The sequence below is a fragment of the Geotrypetes seraphini genome, chromosome 2 (genome assembly GCF_902459505.1).
Source record: "Geotrypetes seraphini chromosome 2, aGeoSer1.1, whole genome shotgun sequence".
NCBI lineage: Eukaryota > Metazoa > Chordata > Amphibia > Gymnophiona > Dermophiidae > Geotrypetes > Geotrypetes seraphini.
In genome coordinates, this window is record NC_047085.1 from 1,539,132 (window position 1) to 1,555,802 (window position 16,671).

The following is a 16,671-nucleotide window of genomic DNA, read 5'->3' on the forward strand; positions in this document are numbered from 1 at the left end:
GGAAATCGATATGTGGCCAAATAAATTGTTTATTAGAAAATCTGGTGGCTTTATCATATGATACTATTTTATTTGGAATGTCAATGAGGAAAAAAAGTCAAATTTCTGCAAAAAAAATAAGTTATTACTTATGACAGGAGTAGCCATTCAACAAATTACGTTTAATTAGAAAAATTGGAGTAGATTTAACTACAGTTTCTGGTGGAACTCTTTGTGTCAAATATATAAGATGGAAAGAACATTAGCTACGCAAAAAGGAATTTTCAATAAATTTCAGGAGGTTTGGGGTCCATTAATAGAATATTGTGATTAGTAAATATCATTTTTCCTTCATTGATACAATGGGATGGGGAGGGAGGGTTTTTTGATTTGATATAATATTAAATGTTTAGAGTATTAGAAATATTATACAATATATTATATGATATATGAATTAGTAGGGATGGGAGGGAGGGTTTAAATTTTATAGTTTAAGTTGTACATGAAAGCTAATCAAATGTTATTGTATAAGTTCAAATGATATTTTCTGATACATTTGTTGTAAGATGTAAAAATGAATAAATAATTTAAAAAAAAGAATTTTCTTCAATAAACTGATATTCAATCCAAATTCCAGCATGATCTGATGGGATGGGCTCCGTGATCGACTTGCATTGCCTTCTCAATCTACTGTTTTTTTTTTTTTTTTTAATTCTTTATTTATTAGATTATTCATTACAATATCTTTGTAACAAACATGCATGAATGAACACAAAGTAAAAAATACAATGTAAATTCCCAACGGGAATTAACATAATAATAAGGAAACTAATTCAACCATGTCCTAGTCCACATTAAAACTGATCGCCAGTGCAAATAAAACATCAAAAGAAATATTTCTATCTACTCTCTAGGAACAGGCAAATGGCTATTTATATATTGAACATCATCCTCCAAAAATATACTAAATATAAGAAATTAAACTTTCAACAAAGGTTTCTCTTTAATAAAATCTTCCACCTGGGCTGGATCAAAAAACACATATTTCTCATTTCCATATGATATTAGGCATTTGCATGGAAATTTTAAGAAGAAAGTAGCTCCAACTGCCAAAACCTTTTGCTTTAGCTGGAGGAACTGTTTCCTCTTAAATTGGGTCTGTCTAGAGACATCTGGAAAAATAACCACCCGTTGACCACAAAACATCTCTTGTTTTTTCAGGAAATATAATTTCAAAATATCTTGTTTCTCAAGTTCTGTCTTGAAGGTCACGAGAAGAGTTGCTCGTTTTTCAATTATGTCTACTGTTTGATCGTGATCGACATATTGAGCACCCCTGCTTTAAGTAATGACCTCCTAAATGTGTGTAAGCTTCTGGCCAACTCTTACTCCATAGTTACAGGGTAGAAAATCACTTAAGTAAAACCAGGAAGGAAATTTTAGTTGCACAATGCCACAAAGACAAGAAGTATTTATTTTTAATTTTATCTCTTAGAAAGGAGACTACCTCAGCATTGAGTAATAAATGCCAGGGTAATTGGGTGATGTAGGAATATCCCTGGTTTGTATAATTAAGTAGAGCGGGATTGGATAATGAGTTCGGAGAAGTCATTTTTGGGTGACTTGGAGGCATGTTACTTTTTCTTTCTGATGGATGCTTTGATAATTCTCATTTGAAGCAGAATGTATGAACCTGGGCTTCTGAAATGGGTCCATAGAAATGATTTTCTTGATTGCTGTACAACAGGGGTCTCAAAGTCCCACCTTGAGGACTGCAATCCAGTTGGGTTTTCAGGATTTCCCCAATGAATATGCATGAGATCTATGTGCATGCACTGCTTTCAATGCATATTCATTGGGGAAATCCTGAAAACCCGACTGGATTGCGGCCCTCAAGGAGGGACTTTGAGATCCCTGCTGTACAACATTTTGTTCTGTTCTGCTTCCAATGAAACCTTTTCTCGATGTCTATTTCTGTGCAGAACTTCTTTGGTTGACAATCTGCCTGCTTTTAAATATCAGCAGCAGTGGAGATCAACTGCTTTTACACCTAAGCAGCAACGAGACCAGCCACAACCACCGAGAGTACACAGACCCGATCCTACCAAGAGTGTGAACTCTTCCCCCCATGCAATCCGCTAAGAAGATCGACTGTCGGCTCCGGGCGGCTTTCCCGCAGAGGAGAGAATCCTGCATTCACCGTGGGCCTCATCTGGGGCAGCCTCCTTGGAGCGGCTGGGGCACGGGCAGTGTGTCTGGGAGGGAATGCATGGATGGGAGAACATCGCAGGGGAGGAGACATAGGCATCCTGGGACTGTCTGCCAAGTCTCTTCCCTGAAGAAGCCCTTTCTAGAAACGTCAATCGCTCCTCCTAAACTTACTTGCTCCACTTCATCACTGACGCTGAAACCGTGGATTGAAGACAAAGTTTTATTTTATTTTTCTTTCCAGCTTATGATTTATCTTTAATCTTATCTATTGTTTTGCCTTTTGTCTTTGTTTTGTTCTATTTCTATCATTTAAATTTCTCCAGAATTCTACTGTTCAACGGCTCCCCCTTCTGCTTCTATTCCTTTCTCTCCTCTCTTCTACCTTCCAAAGTATTTAGATCAATGCTGTCTTGTTAAAATGTTTATTTTATTTTTATTTTTCCTCTAACTCTACTTTTCACTTCTCTATTACCCTCCAGGTACTTTAGTTAGATTGTGAGCCTTCGGGACAGTAAGGGAATTTTTCAAGTACCTTTCTTATTTCTAATCTTAATGTATATTTTCTGTAAACCGCTTAGAACCTAACGGATGTAGCGGTATATAAGAAATAAATTACATTACATTACATTACATTCCTCTGCATGACCTTTGCTACTTCATGGTACTGTATGTTTTTGTAGCTTTGAGCTGTACTCTGCCTGTACTTCATGACATTCCTGTGTCTGGTGGTGGCTAATTGAACCTGGATTCTGTCCCAGTAACATTTCTTAGACCCTGTGGTGTCTACTCAGTTCTGACAGTGGCTTGTGGTTGCTCTGGACTCGGTGACGATAGTGGTTGCTCCCTGGCCTCTGCTGCTCCTACTACTAATCATTTCTATAGCGCTACTAGACATATGCAGCAGCACTGTACATCAAAATACAGAAGAGACAATCCCTGCTCCAAAGAGCTTGCAATCTAGTCAAGACAGAGCTCAGCTGGGGAATTACAGAGGGAATGATAAGACAGATATTAGTGCTTAGCAGGTGAGTTGGAGTTTGGAATTGAAAGCATCCAAAGAAGTGGGTTGGAGTATGTTGGTCCCAGATGCAAGCATTGAATATTACACAGCAAGTTATAAGGTCGAAGCTCACTCAAGGTTTTATATTTTGCAGGTTGTCAGGATGTATGCTGTGTATCGACAGGCTCATCCCCCTACAGGGATTGAGTTTTCTATGTTCTGTAACTTTTTTACTAACTCGGAGAAGAACCTGGTGGTGGCTGGAACCTCTCAGCTGTACGTGTACCGCCTGAACCAGGACATTGAGGTAGGGACTTCTAATCAGTAGTCCTCTGGCCTATGGATTCTGGGATGAATGGATAGGCTCCTTCCAGGGTACAAGTATCACTATGGAGCCAATCGGAGGTTTAAGTTTGATTTGAAATAATTGTACTTTGCACTCGGGGAGAAATGTTTTGGTTAATGGATTTTCCCATGATGAGTGGCTGTGTTTAAACCCTCTTGGAAGTATCAGTAATTTACTGATTACAGATAAATTTCACTGCTAATAAAGCAATCAAAATGTATTTATTATGTATTTAAAACATTTTTAATCCGCCTTTATCCACTGTGGCTTACAAGTTTCCATACACAGTAAAATTGCAAAAAAAAGTTTCCATACAGAATAAAATCACAAAATAAAAAGATGTACAATAAGTAGAAGAAAATACAAAAGTCTATTTGCATAGTCACAATATGAATGCATTTAAACTATTCTTTTTTTTTAGTTCAAATATTTTTTATTGACAATTTTTCATATAAACAATTAGATAGCAGAATACATTCTCCAAAATATTTCCACATAACAATTCCCAACATAAGCAATGGATATATATATAGAAATCTAAAATAAACACCTCCCCCCCTTCCCCCCACATACATCCTATTCATTCATACACATGTATACTATTCTTCCCTAGCCAATACAATACATATTTCAAATTTCCCAACAATTAACATATCACAGGCCATACAAAGAGTATGACATCATATTAAAAAAATAATAAGCAACCTATTCATTCCTAATCATGTTATTCTCCATATTTTGTCAAATTTTGATTTGTTACCTCTTTTTTCCATGACAATTGATTCATATTTCCCAATTAGACAGACAGAATTCCACCAAAACATAAAATGATAATGAAGTTGAGTCCTTCCAAACTCTTAAAATTGATTAGATAGCCACTGCTGTTAGAATAGCTACCAATTTCCTATAGCTTTTTTTAATAACAATCGAATCATTAAAATATTAAAGAGAGCTCTAGCATATGTTAAAGGAATATTAAGCGAGATCAATATCTGAACATGACTCCAAATCCTCTGCCAAATTGCCTGCACTAAACTAAACTAAACTAAATCTTGGGTTTATATACCGCATCATCTCCACAGGTGGAGCTCGACACGGTTTACATGGTTAGGGAAGGAACGGAACTCCAGTGGATTTATAGAAGTAAGTAAGAGAGAGGTTAGGTGTGATAATACTAGGGAGGAGACGGGTTACGTTTTGGAGAAGAGCCAAGTCTTCAGAAGCTTACGGAATGGTAGGAGGGGGCTCAAGTTACGGAGAGGGGAAGGGAGACTGTTCCAGAGCTGAGCGATTCTGAAGTGGAGGGAGGACCCGAGTTTACCGACGAGGGAGATACCTTTTGAGGAGGGGAAGGATAATTTTAATTTTTGCGTGGATCTAGTGGAGAGTGGATTTGAGGAATTCCAGGATAGAGGAATAAGAGGTGGAAGGATGCCGTGGAGTATCTTGAAGGTTAAGCAGGCACATTTAAAATGGACCCTGGAGATGACAGGAAGCCAGTGCAGCTTGGACAGGAGCGGAGAGACATGGTCAAATTTGCTTTTTGAGAAGATAAGTTTGGCCGCGGTGTTCTGGATTAGTTGGAGTTTGTGGAGGCTTTTCTTTGTTAAGCTAAGGTAAATGGAATTGCAATAGTCCAATCTGGAGAGGATGATGGACTGAACAAGCACGGCAAAGTGTTTTTGGTGGAAGCAGGACCTCACTTTCCTCAGCATGTGAAGGCTGTGAAAGCATGTTTTTATCAGGGAGTTGAGGTGGTCGTTGAAGGATAGCGAGGAATCTATGGTGATGCCCAGAACTTTGCTAGAGAACTCTAGTTGTAGGGAGGAGCCTGTGGGCAGTGGGATGGAAGTGGGTAAATGATCAAGTTTAGGGCCAAGCCAAAGTAGTTTGGTTTTGGACTCATTCAGTTTCATTTGTACAGCGAGAGCCCAGGATTGAAGTTTGGTTATGCATGAAGAGATGTTTGCTGCGAGATTGGTGAGGTTTGCGTCGGTCTCGAGGAGGACCAGGATATCGTCAGCGTAAGTGTAGAGTATTTCTAGGGGGGAGAGGTGGAGGAGGTTCAGGGAGGACATATAAATGTTGAAGAGGATAGGAGATAGGGGGGAGCCTTGAGGAACTCCACATGTCGGTTTCCACGGGGAGGATGAGGTACCATTCTTGGTAACGTTATAAGAGCGGGAACGTAAGAAATTCGAGAACCAGTCGAGGACCGTGGAGCTGATGCCTATCTCGGAGAGTAGGAAGATTAGGATGTCATGATGGACAACGTCGAAGGCTGCAGAGAGGTCGAATTGGAGTAGAACGGCAAATTTTTTGTGAGAATGGAGTTGTTGGATCTTCGAGATTAGGGAGGCCAGGAGGGTTTCAGTACTGAAGTTAGGTCTGAAGCCGTATTGATAGGGTAGGAGGATAGAGAATCTTTCCAGGTAGGCTGAGAGTTGGGAGGAGACAATGGACTCAAGCAGTTTGGTTAGGAGCGGGATGTTCGCTATAGGGCGATAACTGGATGGGATGGAGGGATCTAGGTCAGCTTTCTTCAGTAGGGGGGTCAGTGCAATGTGTCCCATTTCAGGTGAGAAGAGGCCCGATAGCAGAGCAGAATTTATGAGTTTGGTGAGTGATGAGATGGCCTGTGTGGGTATTTTCTCGAATAGATAGGATGGAAATGGATCCAAGGAGCAGTTACAGGATTTCAATTTCTGGCAGAGCTTGAGGACCTGCAATTCGGATACTTGCTCAAAGGCAGTCCAGGATCTGTTGACTGGGACAGGGGTGATGACATTTGGAGTAGGATTGGGGGTGGCGAACACTAGAGAATTGTAGGAGACTGCGGGAGGGAAGGAGCTTCTTAAGGTGGTGACCTTTCCATTGAAGAAGTTTGCTAGTAGGTCGGCTGATGGGGAGGAGGGGAGTAAGGAAGGGTTGGTGTTGGGGATTAGGGAGCGCCAGATATTGAACAGCATGCTGTTCTGATTGTTTGATCTGGAGATCTTGTCCCCATAGAAGTTTTTCCTAGCGCTTTTGAGTACGTTGTTGTAAGATTTAATGTTGACTCTCCAGATTTGTTTGTCTGTGGGGGATTTAGATTTTTTCCAGATGCGTTCCAGGGATCGACATTTTTGTTTTAGTACCCTGTGGTATGGGAGGTACCAGGGGGCCTTACGGGAGTAGGTGACGGTTTTGGTAGAGAGCGGGGCAAGAGAGTGGTAGGTGGATTCTGAGAGAGTAATCCAGTTGTGCCAGTTGGTTGCAGTATCTGGAGGCTTAGGGTTAGATGAGAGATTGTCGAGAAATTTGGACCAGAACTGATTACTTGAAATTTTCTTGCGGAAAGTAATGGACTTAGAGGTATGGGATGAGGTTCCAAGGTGTGACATGAAGATGGGGAGGGAGAAGGTTCCTAAGAAGTGGTCGGACCAGGGGACGTGGTCCCAACGGATGTCATTGGTCGAAGTTTTGTAATCCGTGAGATCGAGGAAGCTGATAATGTCTAGTGTGTGGCCTCTATCGTGGGTTGGAGAGGAGGCGGGAGGAGAGAAGCCAAGGGAATTGAGGAAATTATTGAAATCAGATGCATCCTTGCTGGTGGTGTCATCGAGGTGGAGGTTGATATCTCCGATGATCAGGAGTCTTTGGAACTTAAGGAACGCGTTGGATATGGTCTCGAAAACAAGCTCGGAGGAATTGCTCCAGGGGGTGGGCGGGCGATATAATGATAAGATACCCAGTGGGTGAAGATGGAGCTCATCATTGACTGAGGCTAACATGTATTCAAGTGAGCGATGGCTGCCTTTTTCGAGAAGCTGAACATCAAAGAAAGATTTGTAGAGGAGTGCCAGGCCACCTCATTTTCGGTTTAATCTAGGAGAAAAGAGGCCTTGGTAGCCCTGGGGACATAGCTCGTTTTGTGTAAAGAGATCATCTTTGGTGATCCAGGATTCTGTGATGCAGAAGAATCCAGGATCAGAATCCGCGAGAAGGTCTTTCACGATTTGGGTCTTGTTGCATACGGATCTGGCGTTGCAGTAGAGAAACGGGACTGGGGTTAGAGAGTCTGGGGTGTGGTTGGGCAGGTTGGCGGGGGGCACAGGCTTTAAAGAGGCGAGGTTGGCTTTGCGGGGTTTTTGTTTGTAAGAGTGACTTCTGGTGCGCATCAGCGTGGGAATTTTGAGGTCGGGGCAGGTAGTAGTGACATTTGGGGAGTCTGGTAGATTAGGGGAGGGGGGTATCAGACAGAAGGTGATCTTAAGAGAAGAGCAGAGAAGGAGGAAAAGGAGCCAGAAGGGAGGCTTCATGGTGGAACTTGGGGAGCCTTTTAAGCTGAAAGGCAGGGCTTGTTTAGATCGTGTGTGAAACGGTTTGCTAAGTGGGGAGAGACTAAGCAACAGCACGGAGTCGGTAGAGGCAGTGTGCAGGAGCAGGGTGTAGAAGGGTGTCTGGTTTTTTTTTTTTTATTTTTTTAACGTTTGTCGGGAGTGGGACTGAGCGGTTAGAGGACAGCACAGGAGGGAGTGAGCGTTAAACCCGGATCCCAGCAATGGGAATGGGTTGATATCTGAATCTATGTTCCTTTTAGTTTAGCGTCTAATAGATTCCAAGAATTACAAGAATTGGGCAATGAAAGAGCATATGATCCAATGTTCCCTTTTCACCTTTACACGACCAGCACAATGGAGAATTCTCAATGTTGATTTTACTGATCTTAACAGGAGTCCAAATTACCCGTCTTAACATAAAATAAAGAGATTGCTTCATAGCAGCAGAGTGACTACATCTGATACGTTCAAGCACCATAAGATCCCATTGTTCATTTGATAGTTCTATCTTCAATTCATTGGCTCAAATATCTTTTAATCCATTTGTTCTTTTTTGCTGCTCTTTGTGGACTAGAACTTTGTACCAATTTGACGCTTCATGACCTGAGCCTGCAATTCTTTCACATTTTAGTAAAATGCTTGGTGTGTAGATGCTTTCATTGTGCTTTTAAAAAGACTGATCACATGCTGAAGCCACCTAAAACTGAGTGAATTTAACTTGATGACTGGTTCTTAATTCCACAAAAGACTTGACCTTGGCAGATATCATAACATCTTCCACTGTAAATATATTCAACTCCATCCATTCCTTCCAAAGTAAGAATTTACCATCAATATGAATCTTTTTGTTATTCCACAATGGACATCTGAAAGTGTTCCCATAAGGGACGACCTGTTGTCTGTCCAAATTAACAAGTGCCCTTTGTGTGGAATTAATAATTGGATTTGACTTCAAATGGTTTGGTAATTCAATTTCTATAACATCAGTTAGACGAAGTGGAAAAAACAAATCTTGATCCAAGGAGCATCTGCTCGGTAAGTTAAACTTTTCCGATATTAGCCATAATCTATTTCGTACTGAACATCGGACGTTTAAAATTAGGGATTTTAATAATCTCTCTCTTGATCTAATTAGTTCAACGTTCAAACTAGACCTTTCTGAATCAAAAAATACTAATCTGGATGAATTATTAACTCAATGGATCCTTTCTATAAACTCTTTATTAGATGAACTTGCACCGTTGCAAACTAAAAATTTCTGCACGAAAAATTCAGAATCCATGGTATACAACTGATCTTGCTCTCATTAAAAAACAGCTCAGATCGTTAGAACGCAAGTGGAGGAAAGATAAAACACAGGTAAATACTCAACTATTTAAAGATCATTCTAGATTCTATAAATCAAAAATCAATCAAGCAAAAGCAAAATTTTACTCTGGAAAAATTTTGAAAGCCAAAAATCCTTCAGTTATCTATGTCTTATTAAATTCAATAACTTCTTTAAACAAGCAGCAAACACAAACTTCTAACTCATTACCCACTGCTCAGGCTCTTGCAGACTATTTCATTGAAAAAGTTAGTAATATCAGGAAAACTTTTACAATTAGACAGTGACCTACAATTGATCATGAACAATCCATTATACTCTAAATGTTCACAATTTAATATACCTAATCTTAAAGAGTTAGAATATATTATTAAATCTATTAACATTAAAGGTACTAAGGCTGATTCAATTCCTCCCTTTATTTTCAAGAAGTACTTTGAGATCTTTGGTCCTTTCATCCAAAGACCTGGAAAGAATCCATTATTTGACCCATTATTAAAGACCATAAAACTAGTTGAGAAAAGCTATCCAATTATAGACCAATAGCAAATATTCCTTTTTTAGCAAAGTTGACAGAGAAAGTTGTCTTTAATCAAATCTCTGAATTTGTGGAAAAAACTAACGTTCTGCATCTGAACCAAACTGGGTTTAGACATCATCATAGTACCGAACATTCATTGATTGCTATGTCTACTTCTATACAATATTTTCTAGATCAGTCTTACTAATTTCCATTGATCTTTCTGCAGCCTTTGATACTATCCATCACCAACTTCTATTAGACAGACTTTATTCCATTGGTATTACTGACCAAGTTTTCTCCTGGTTTGTATCTTATTTTTCAGATTGTACTTCTACTATTTTTCTTAATGATTCAACTTCCAAAAGTTCACTAATTTCATATGGTATTCCTCAAGGGTCTATTCTTTCCCCGCTACTTTTTAATATCTTCCTTGCCCCTTTGATGACTCTGTGTCAATCTATAGGTTTTCATGTATTTGCCTACGCTGATGATATTCAGCTTTTACACCCCTTGGATTCCAATAATATTTTTGATATCATAGCGATTAACAAAAAACTTGAACAAATTCTTCAATGGTTGGATAATAATAGGTTAGCTCTTAACATTGATAAAACAAATGTGATGCTTTTCCCATGGAAAGAAAACTCCAAACTTATTGCCCCTATTTCTATAAAAAATGTGTCCCTGCAAACAGTTAACACCATTAAAATTCTAGGAGTGATTTTTGATAATAAATTAACATTCCATGATCATATTAGTAGTATTATCAAATCATCTTTTTATAGACTTCGTCAAATTCGTTCTCTTTCGCAATATCTCTGCTCTAAATCACTCAACATTCTTATTCACTCTTTGGTGATCTCTAAAATCGATTACCGTATTTTCACTCATATACCGCACACCCGTGTAAAATGCGCACACGGGTATAGCGCGCGGGAAACTGTAATTTATGTAAATAAATTTTTATATACCGCGCACACCGGTATACCGCGCATGCCGCCCCGACTCTCCCGTCGCTGCCCGGCTCTCCTTTCGCCCGCTCCTACTCTCCTCTGGCCAGCCTGACTCTCCTTTAGCCCACCCCGACTCTCCTCTGGCCAGCCCGACTCTCCTTTAGCCCGCCCCGACTCTCCTCTCCCCCTTGAAGTCCGGTCCCCCCTTGAAGTCCTGTCCCCACCCTGAAAGCCTGATGCCCCCCCCGACGTCCGATTCACCCCCCCCCCGCAGGACCGCTTGCACCCCCACCCCGAAGGACCGCTCGCACCCGCACCCCCACCCCAAAAGACCCCCACAGCCTCCCCACCCCCCCATCATGTAGAAGCTGCCTACCGTCGTCCTGCTGCTTCCTCTGCCGGCGGTCCTGCCCCTTCTCTTAGCCCTGTGTCTACGCTGCTTCCTCTTCCGGCGGTCCCGCCCTTTCTCTGACTCAGGACCGCCGGCAGAGGAAGCAGCAGGACGACGGTAGGCAGCTTCTATATGATGGGGGGGTGGGTGGGGAGGCTGTGGGGGTGCGAGCGGTCCTTCGGGGTGGGGGTGCGGGTGCGTGTTCGAGCGCGAGCGGTCCTTCGGGGTGGGGGTGCGAGCGGTCCTGCGGGGTGAATCGGACATCGGGGGAGGGAACGATGTAAAAAAAAAGGGGATAACGCGCTCACACGTATAACGGCGTAAGGTTATGCACGGTTTGTAAAAATCGTGTATAACGCGCGCGTTATATGCGTGAAAATACGGTACTGTAACGCCCTTTTTAATGGAATTGCGCAAAGTGAATTTAGATGATTACAAATTATACAAAATACCTCCATTAAGCTTATAACAAAAACAAAGAAATTTGATCATGTAACTCCACTCCTTAAGAATGCACACTGGCTACCGGTATCTCACAGAATAACTTATAAATTATGCTTACTTACCTTCAAATTCCTACTTTATAAAACTCCTGCATTTATTTTCAAACTATTAATTCCTTATTCCTGTAATAGAACATTACGATCAAATGAACAACATCTATTGACAATTCCTTCTCTCAAGATCATTAATACAAGACGACAATTTATTTTTTCTGTTACGGCCCCTCAAGTCTGGAACTCTCTTCCTATCTATTTGAGAGAAGAACACAACCTTGATAAATTTAAGATTAATTTAAAAACTTTTCTTTTTAAAGATATTTTTGATAATTAATTATCTCTCTTTGTTTTATTTATCTTGTTGATTATGATTATGGAATTTTATATCCCCTACCTTATGTTTTTTTCCTTGATTGTTCTACTTTTAATATTTTGTAGTTCACTTCCCTTTTCCCCTCTTTTCTTGTTTGTTAATAGTCCTGTTCGGACTTAAGTTTATGTTAAGTATTGTATTATTCCGTCCATCGCTTTGAATTATGATTAAGCGATTAATCAAAAACACTAATAAACTTGAAACTTGATACATGGACTGTCTTAATATAAAAGCCCAGTGATACTTGTAAAAATGCAGAAAATTCACTCCTCCAAAGTCTTTAGTTGACTGCAAGGTCTTAAACGCTATCCTCGGCTGCTTATTATGCCAGATGAATTTACTAATTTCTTTATCCAATTCTTTATATACTGATGGTGAAAAGAAGATTGGAATCATGTTCAAACAATACATAATAGTAGGAGCTATTGTAATTTTTACAGTCTCCATTCTTCCCCACCAGGAAATCCACTTTGGTGTTAATTTCCTAATCAACTCCTTAACATAAAACAAAAGTTTCTTTTCATTATCCTTAATAGTCTCATACAGTGAAGAACATATTTGTATGCCAAGATACTTAAAACCTCCTGTCACCCATTTGAATGGAAAATCTGCAAAAAGTTCTTTAACACTAAATATACTGGCAGGCATAAGCTCTGATTTGGACCAATTTATCTTATATCCTGAAAGTAGCATCATTCTTCACGTTAATAAACCACCTACTGGTTGTATGTGCCATTCACAATTGTTAATAAAGATATATACAAAAAAAAAATAAATAAATAAACCATTTACCTGTTCAAACCTAATTCAAACATAACATTGTGCTTATTGACCGCGTAACTAGAAGTTCAACGCGGTTTACAAAAAGTTATAAAAGTAAACATGTTACATGAAATAAGATGATTCATTAAACAGTCAAATATTTAGAAAAAAGATAGGTCTGCAATTATTTTCTAAAATGGCCATAGGAATGAGTAGTAAGCAACAATATTTGGAATTCATTGTCATGAAGGCCTGAGATGCCAAAATATGATTAAGAAATTTCTTACTCCTGCAACCCTGGACAGATGGAAAATTAAACAAAGGATGAGTTCTTCTACTATGTCTGTATGATGCTAAAGAAAATCTATTGACTAAGTAGAAAGAAGCTGTACCAGAAACAGCCTAGTTGAAACAATACCCGGGCCTCCATTGGCAGCCAATGCAATTCGCAATAAAAGGGTGTAACATGATCAAATTTCTTCAGGCCAAAAATCATTCTGACCGCTATATTCTGTATTATTGTAAGTCTCAAACCACTGTTATGTATTGACTTAAAAAAAAACTTGAACAAATAGGTAGGTTTTTAAGCAACTTCCTGAATTGCAAAGGTTTCTACAGAGACGTAAAGTTCCTGACAATGCACTCCACAACTGTGGACCAGCTAACGAGAAGTAAGAACTCTTCGTTCGAATCTATCGGATATTATTCTCTCTTTTTGTATCCAGCAATAGATGATTCTCAGATCTCAGCTTCTTCAAATATACAGCATTAAACATTTTTCCAAATAATATGGTAGAGAATCATAAACACCCATGAGTTTCAATACCTTGAATTTAATGCAAAACACTATGGGCAACCAATGTAATCTCTAAAAATTTAATAGGAAAGGACCCCCCACACACACACAAAGATTTCTTAAAATAATTTAAAACATACACTCATAAGTTTAATGAACTAGAAAACGCTGACTGAAATGTATTTGTCTGTCTTGGGGGGGGGAAAATAGATTCTTTGTGGGTTCTGATGCCTGGTTTCTGTGAAGAACCTTTTCCCCTCATGGGGTATAGGAGTTGGATGATTTGCTTTTGGGATGTGCTATCTTTTTATTGATGGGGAGGAGGGATCTCATCACTTGGGTTGTGAAAGTTCTTTTCCCTTGCTGTGAATAGGTGCTCTTCTAAGGATGCACTTTTTTTGGGTGGAGGGAGAAGGTGTAAGGGGCAGGGAGTCAGCTTGGCACTTTCTATGATGTATGGGATGCAATCACTTGCTGTCTTTGGTTCTGTGGTGCCTTTTTTGGGAGAAGGGAGACTTGGAGCATAGTATCTGGTGTCCCCATTCTTTGGGCGCAGACAGCATGTCAGTGCTTGGTTCCATGGGCTTCCTCTTGGGGGGAGATTTCTGGGCAAAAAATATCACCAACAGCTGGGATGGAGGGTTGCTTGCTAGTGTTTCTCTCTGGGTACGTGAATGATCGTTTGTGGCTTGAAGTTACTCAGTGCTTGGTTTCTGAGGCATTGTGGTAGCTTTTAGGGACTTAGCACTTTATTTTGCAGATGAAAAAAATTGACTTTTTATTTTCTTATTGATATGCTTTGTTTTTAATTTTAGAATTCTGGCAAAGGTGAGAAGATCACAGGTAAGTGACAGAGAAATTTGCCTTTCTGTGTTGCCTGGTAGACCAGTATAGTTGTTTACAGAAGGGTTATACCTCACTGTGACCAGCAGTGGAGACTGAGACCAAAACTTGTATATTAGGAGAGGCTTCCCCCTACCAACCCAGTCTTTCTCAATCTCCAGCAGTGTGGTAAGACTAATTCAGTCCCCCCTCTTAGGGCTGTTGGAATTTGTATAGGACTCCTGAGTTCCCCTTTTGTGCAACATTCCATGCTATCGATCTAGGGCAAGCAGTGGCTTCCCCCATGTCTTTCTCAATAACAGACTATGGACTTTTCCTCTAGGAAATTGTCCAAACCTTTCTTAAAACCAGCTACGCTATCCACTGTTAGCACAACCTCTAGCAATGCGTTCCAGAGCTTAACTAGGCTGCTTATCTCTGCTTCCAGCTGACAAAAGGGCCAACTGACCCAGTGTTCCCTCTAAAGTACAGCATGAACAACCAACCACACACTGTTCCTAATGTGGCCTGGCATCATTCCTGAATCTGCTACAGGAGAAGTGTAGGAGTCTTATGTCACTGGAAATACTGCTCAGTGAAATCAAATGAAACTGCAACCCCATTCTTAAGTATGAGTCATATTTAAATTAGACGTCTGTAACTTGGGGACTGCCTGTAACATAATAGCCAAAATTTGTAGGGCCAGTATAAGGAATGAAACCCTTGAGGTTTTAAGAGGCCTTCATAAAATCGACCAACCAATCCTTGGTAATGGCTGGCAAGGGCCAAACATCAGCAAAATCTAATTCAACAAAATCCAGTCTATAGCTTTGTAGGAGTGGCTGTACATACTGTTAGTGCTGAATATAAGAATAACAAGTCTCTGGGTGGTAAGTTAGGGGCTGTAAAATATTATAAGAGATCAATATATCAAGCCATGTTCAGTCCAGCTATGGAGCCTGCGATCCTGGTGGAAAATCAGCGTTACCACAGAGCGGCAAATAGTGAGAAGAATGGGCATGGAGGCAAAAATGTCTATGAAACTGGCTCCATCTAGCCGATTTAATTAGTAGGTCATTTTTCAAAGTAGAAGACAATCTGCCACCCTTCACATGAATAATGTAAGCAAGATGCAAATCAGCCCCCCAAATTATTCTCAACCTCAATATCACAGTAATTGGTAGTAAGAAAAATCCAATCTTGTACAATTCTCAAATGACAAGCGATATTATAAGCGTTGAGATCAGGCAAACCCATTCTCCCCTCCCCTCTAATCCTGTGCAGTTGTTTCAAGGAAGGATGCTCTTGGTTTCTTAGAACCCTATAAACATTTCCTAATAATGTTATTCCACTGCCACAGATCCACTGGGCAAAGAACCACCAATCTACCTAAACAACCGCCTCTACCAAACTACGTCACCCAGACATAGAAAAACACCCCCCCCCTTTCACACACCCTCCAATCAAAGAAGTCAAACGGAAAAACCTGTATGACGGCCTCCTGGCAACACAAGCAGCAAATCTCCAATCTACTGATAACCACCCCCGAATACAAGATCTTCAGAAAAGAAATAAAAACGATACTCTTCAAGAAATCACTGAAATACTCTTAACATATCAATTACCTTCCATCATCCTGCCTTCACCCCGCCCCACAGATACCACCAGTTCTTCTCAACTGCTCTTGAATTCACCAATGATCTTCTACTGTAACCCACCATTTATATCTCTTATGTAATCCGCCTTCTCAACTTCTCTTGAATTCATCAATGATCCTATATTGTAACCCACCATTTATAACTCTTTTGTAATCCACCTTGAACCGCAAGGTAATGGCGGAATAGAAATCTCGTAATGTAATGTAACAGATCCATCCATTTGGCAGCAGGACCATTTTAATAAATCAATCCTTCCCCCATAAAGATAAAGGCAACGTTTGCTAGCGATTGCACAATGATTTTGCTGCATTCAGAATACTGGAGACATTAGAGGAAAGGGAATGGGACTTGTATACCGCTTATTTTATGGTTACACATTCAAAGTAGTTTACATATATACAGGTACTTATTTTGTACCTAGTGCAATGGAAGATTAAGTGATTTGCCCAGGGTCACAAGGAACAATGCTGGGATTTGATCTCATAACTTAAGGGTGCTTAAAATATTAGAGAGTCATGGGATAGGAGGCAAAGTTAAGTTGTGGATTAGGAATTGGTTATCGGATAGAAAACAGAGGGTAGGATTAAATGATAATTTTTCTCAATGGAGGAGAGTAAACAGTGGAGTGCCGAAGGGATCTGTACTTGGACCGGTGCTATTTAACTTATTTATAAACGATCTGGAAATTGGAATGATGAATGAGGTGAT

General features: G+C 40.1%; 1 protein-coding gene across 1 annotated transcript in view; it reads left to right on the forward strand.

The window, feature by feature from the left end:
* The window catches only part of CPSF1 (cleavage and polyadenylation specific factor 1), a 406,695-nt gene that overhangs the window by 17,787 nt on the left and 372,237 nt on the right, over window positions 1-16,671 (forward strand). Inside the window, exons 2-3 of the mRNA XM_033933046.1 lie at window positions 3,345-3,497; window positions 14,299-14,326. Coding sequence (XP_033788937.1) covers window positions 3,354-3,497; window positions 14,299-14,326 — 172 coding nt within the window. The 5' untranslated portion in view covers window positions 3,345-3,353. The remainder of the gene's footprint in view (window positions 1-3,344; window positions 3,498-14,298; window positions 14,327-16,671) is intronic.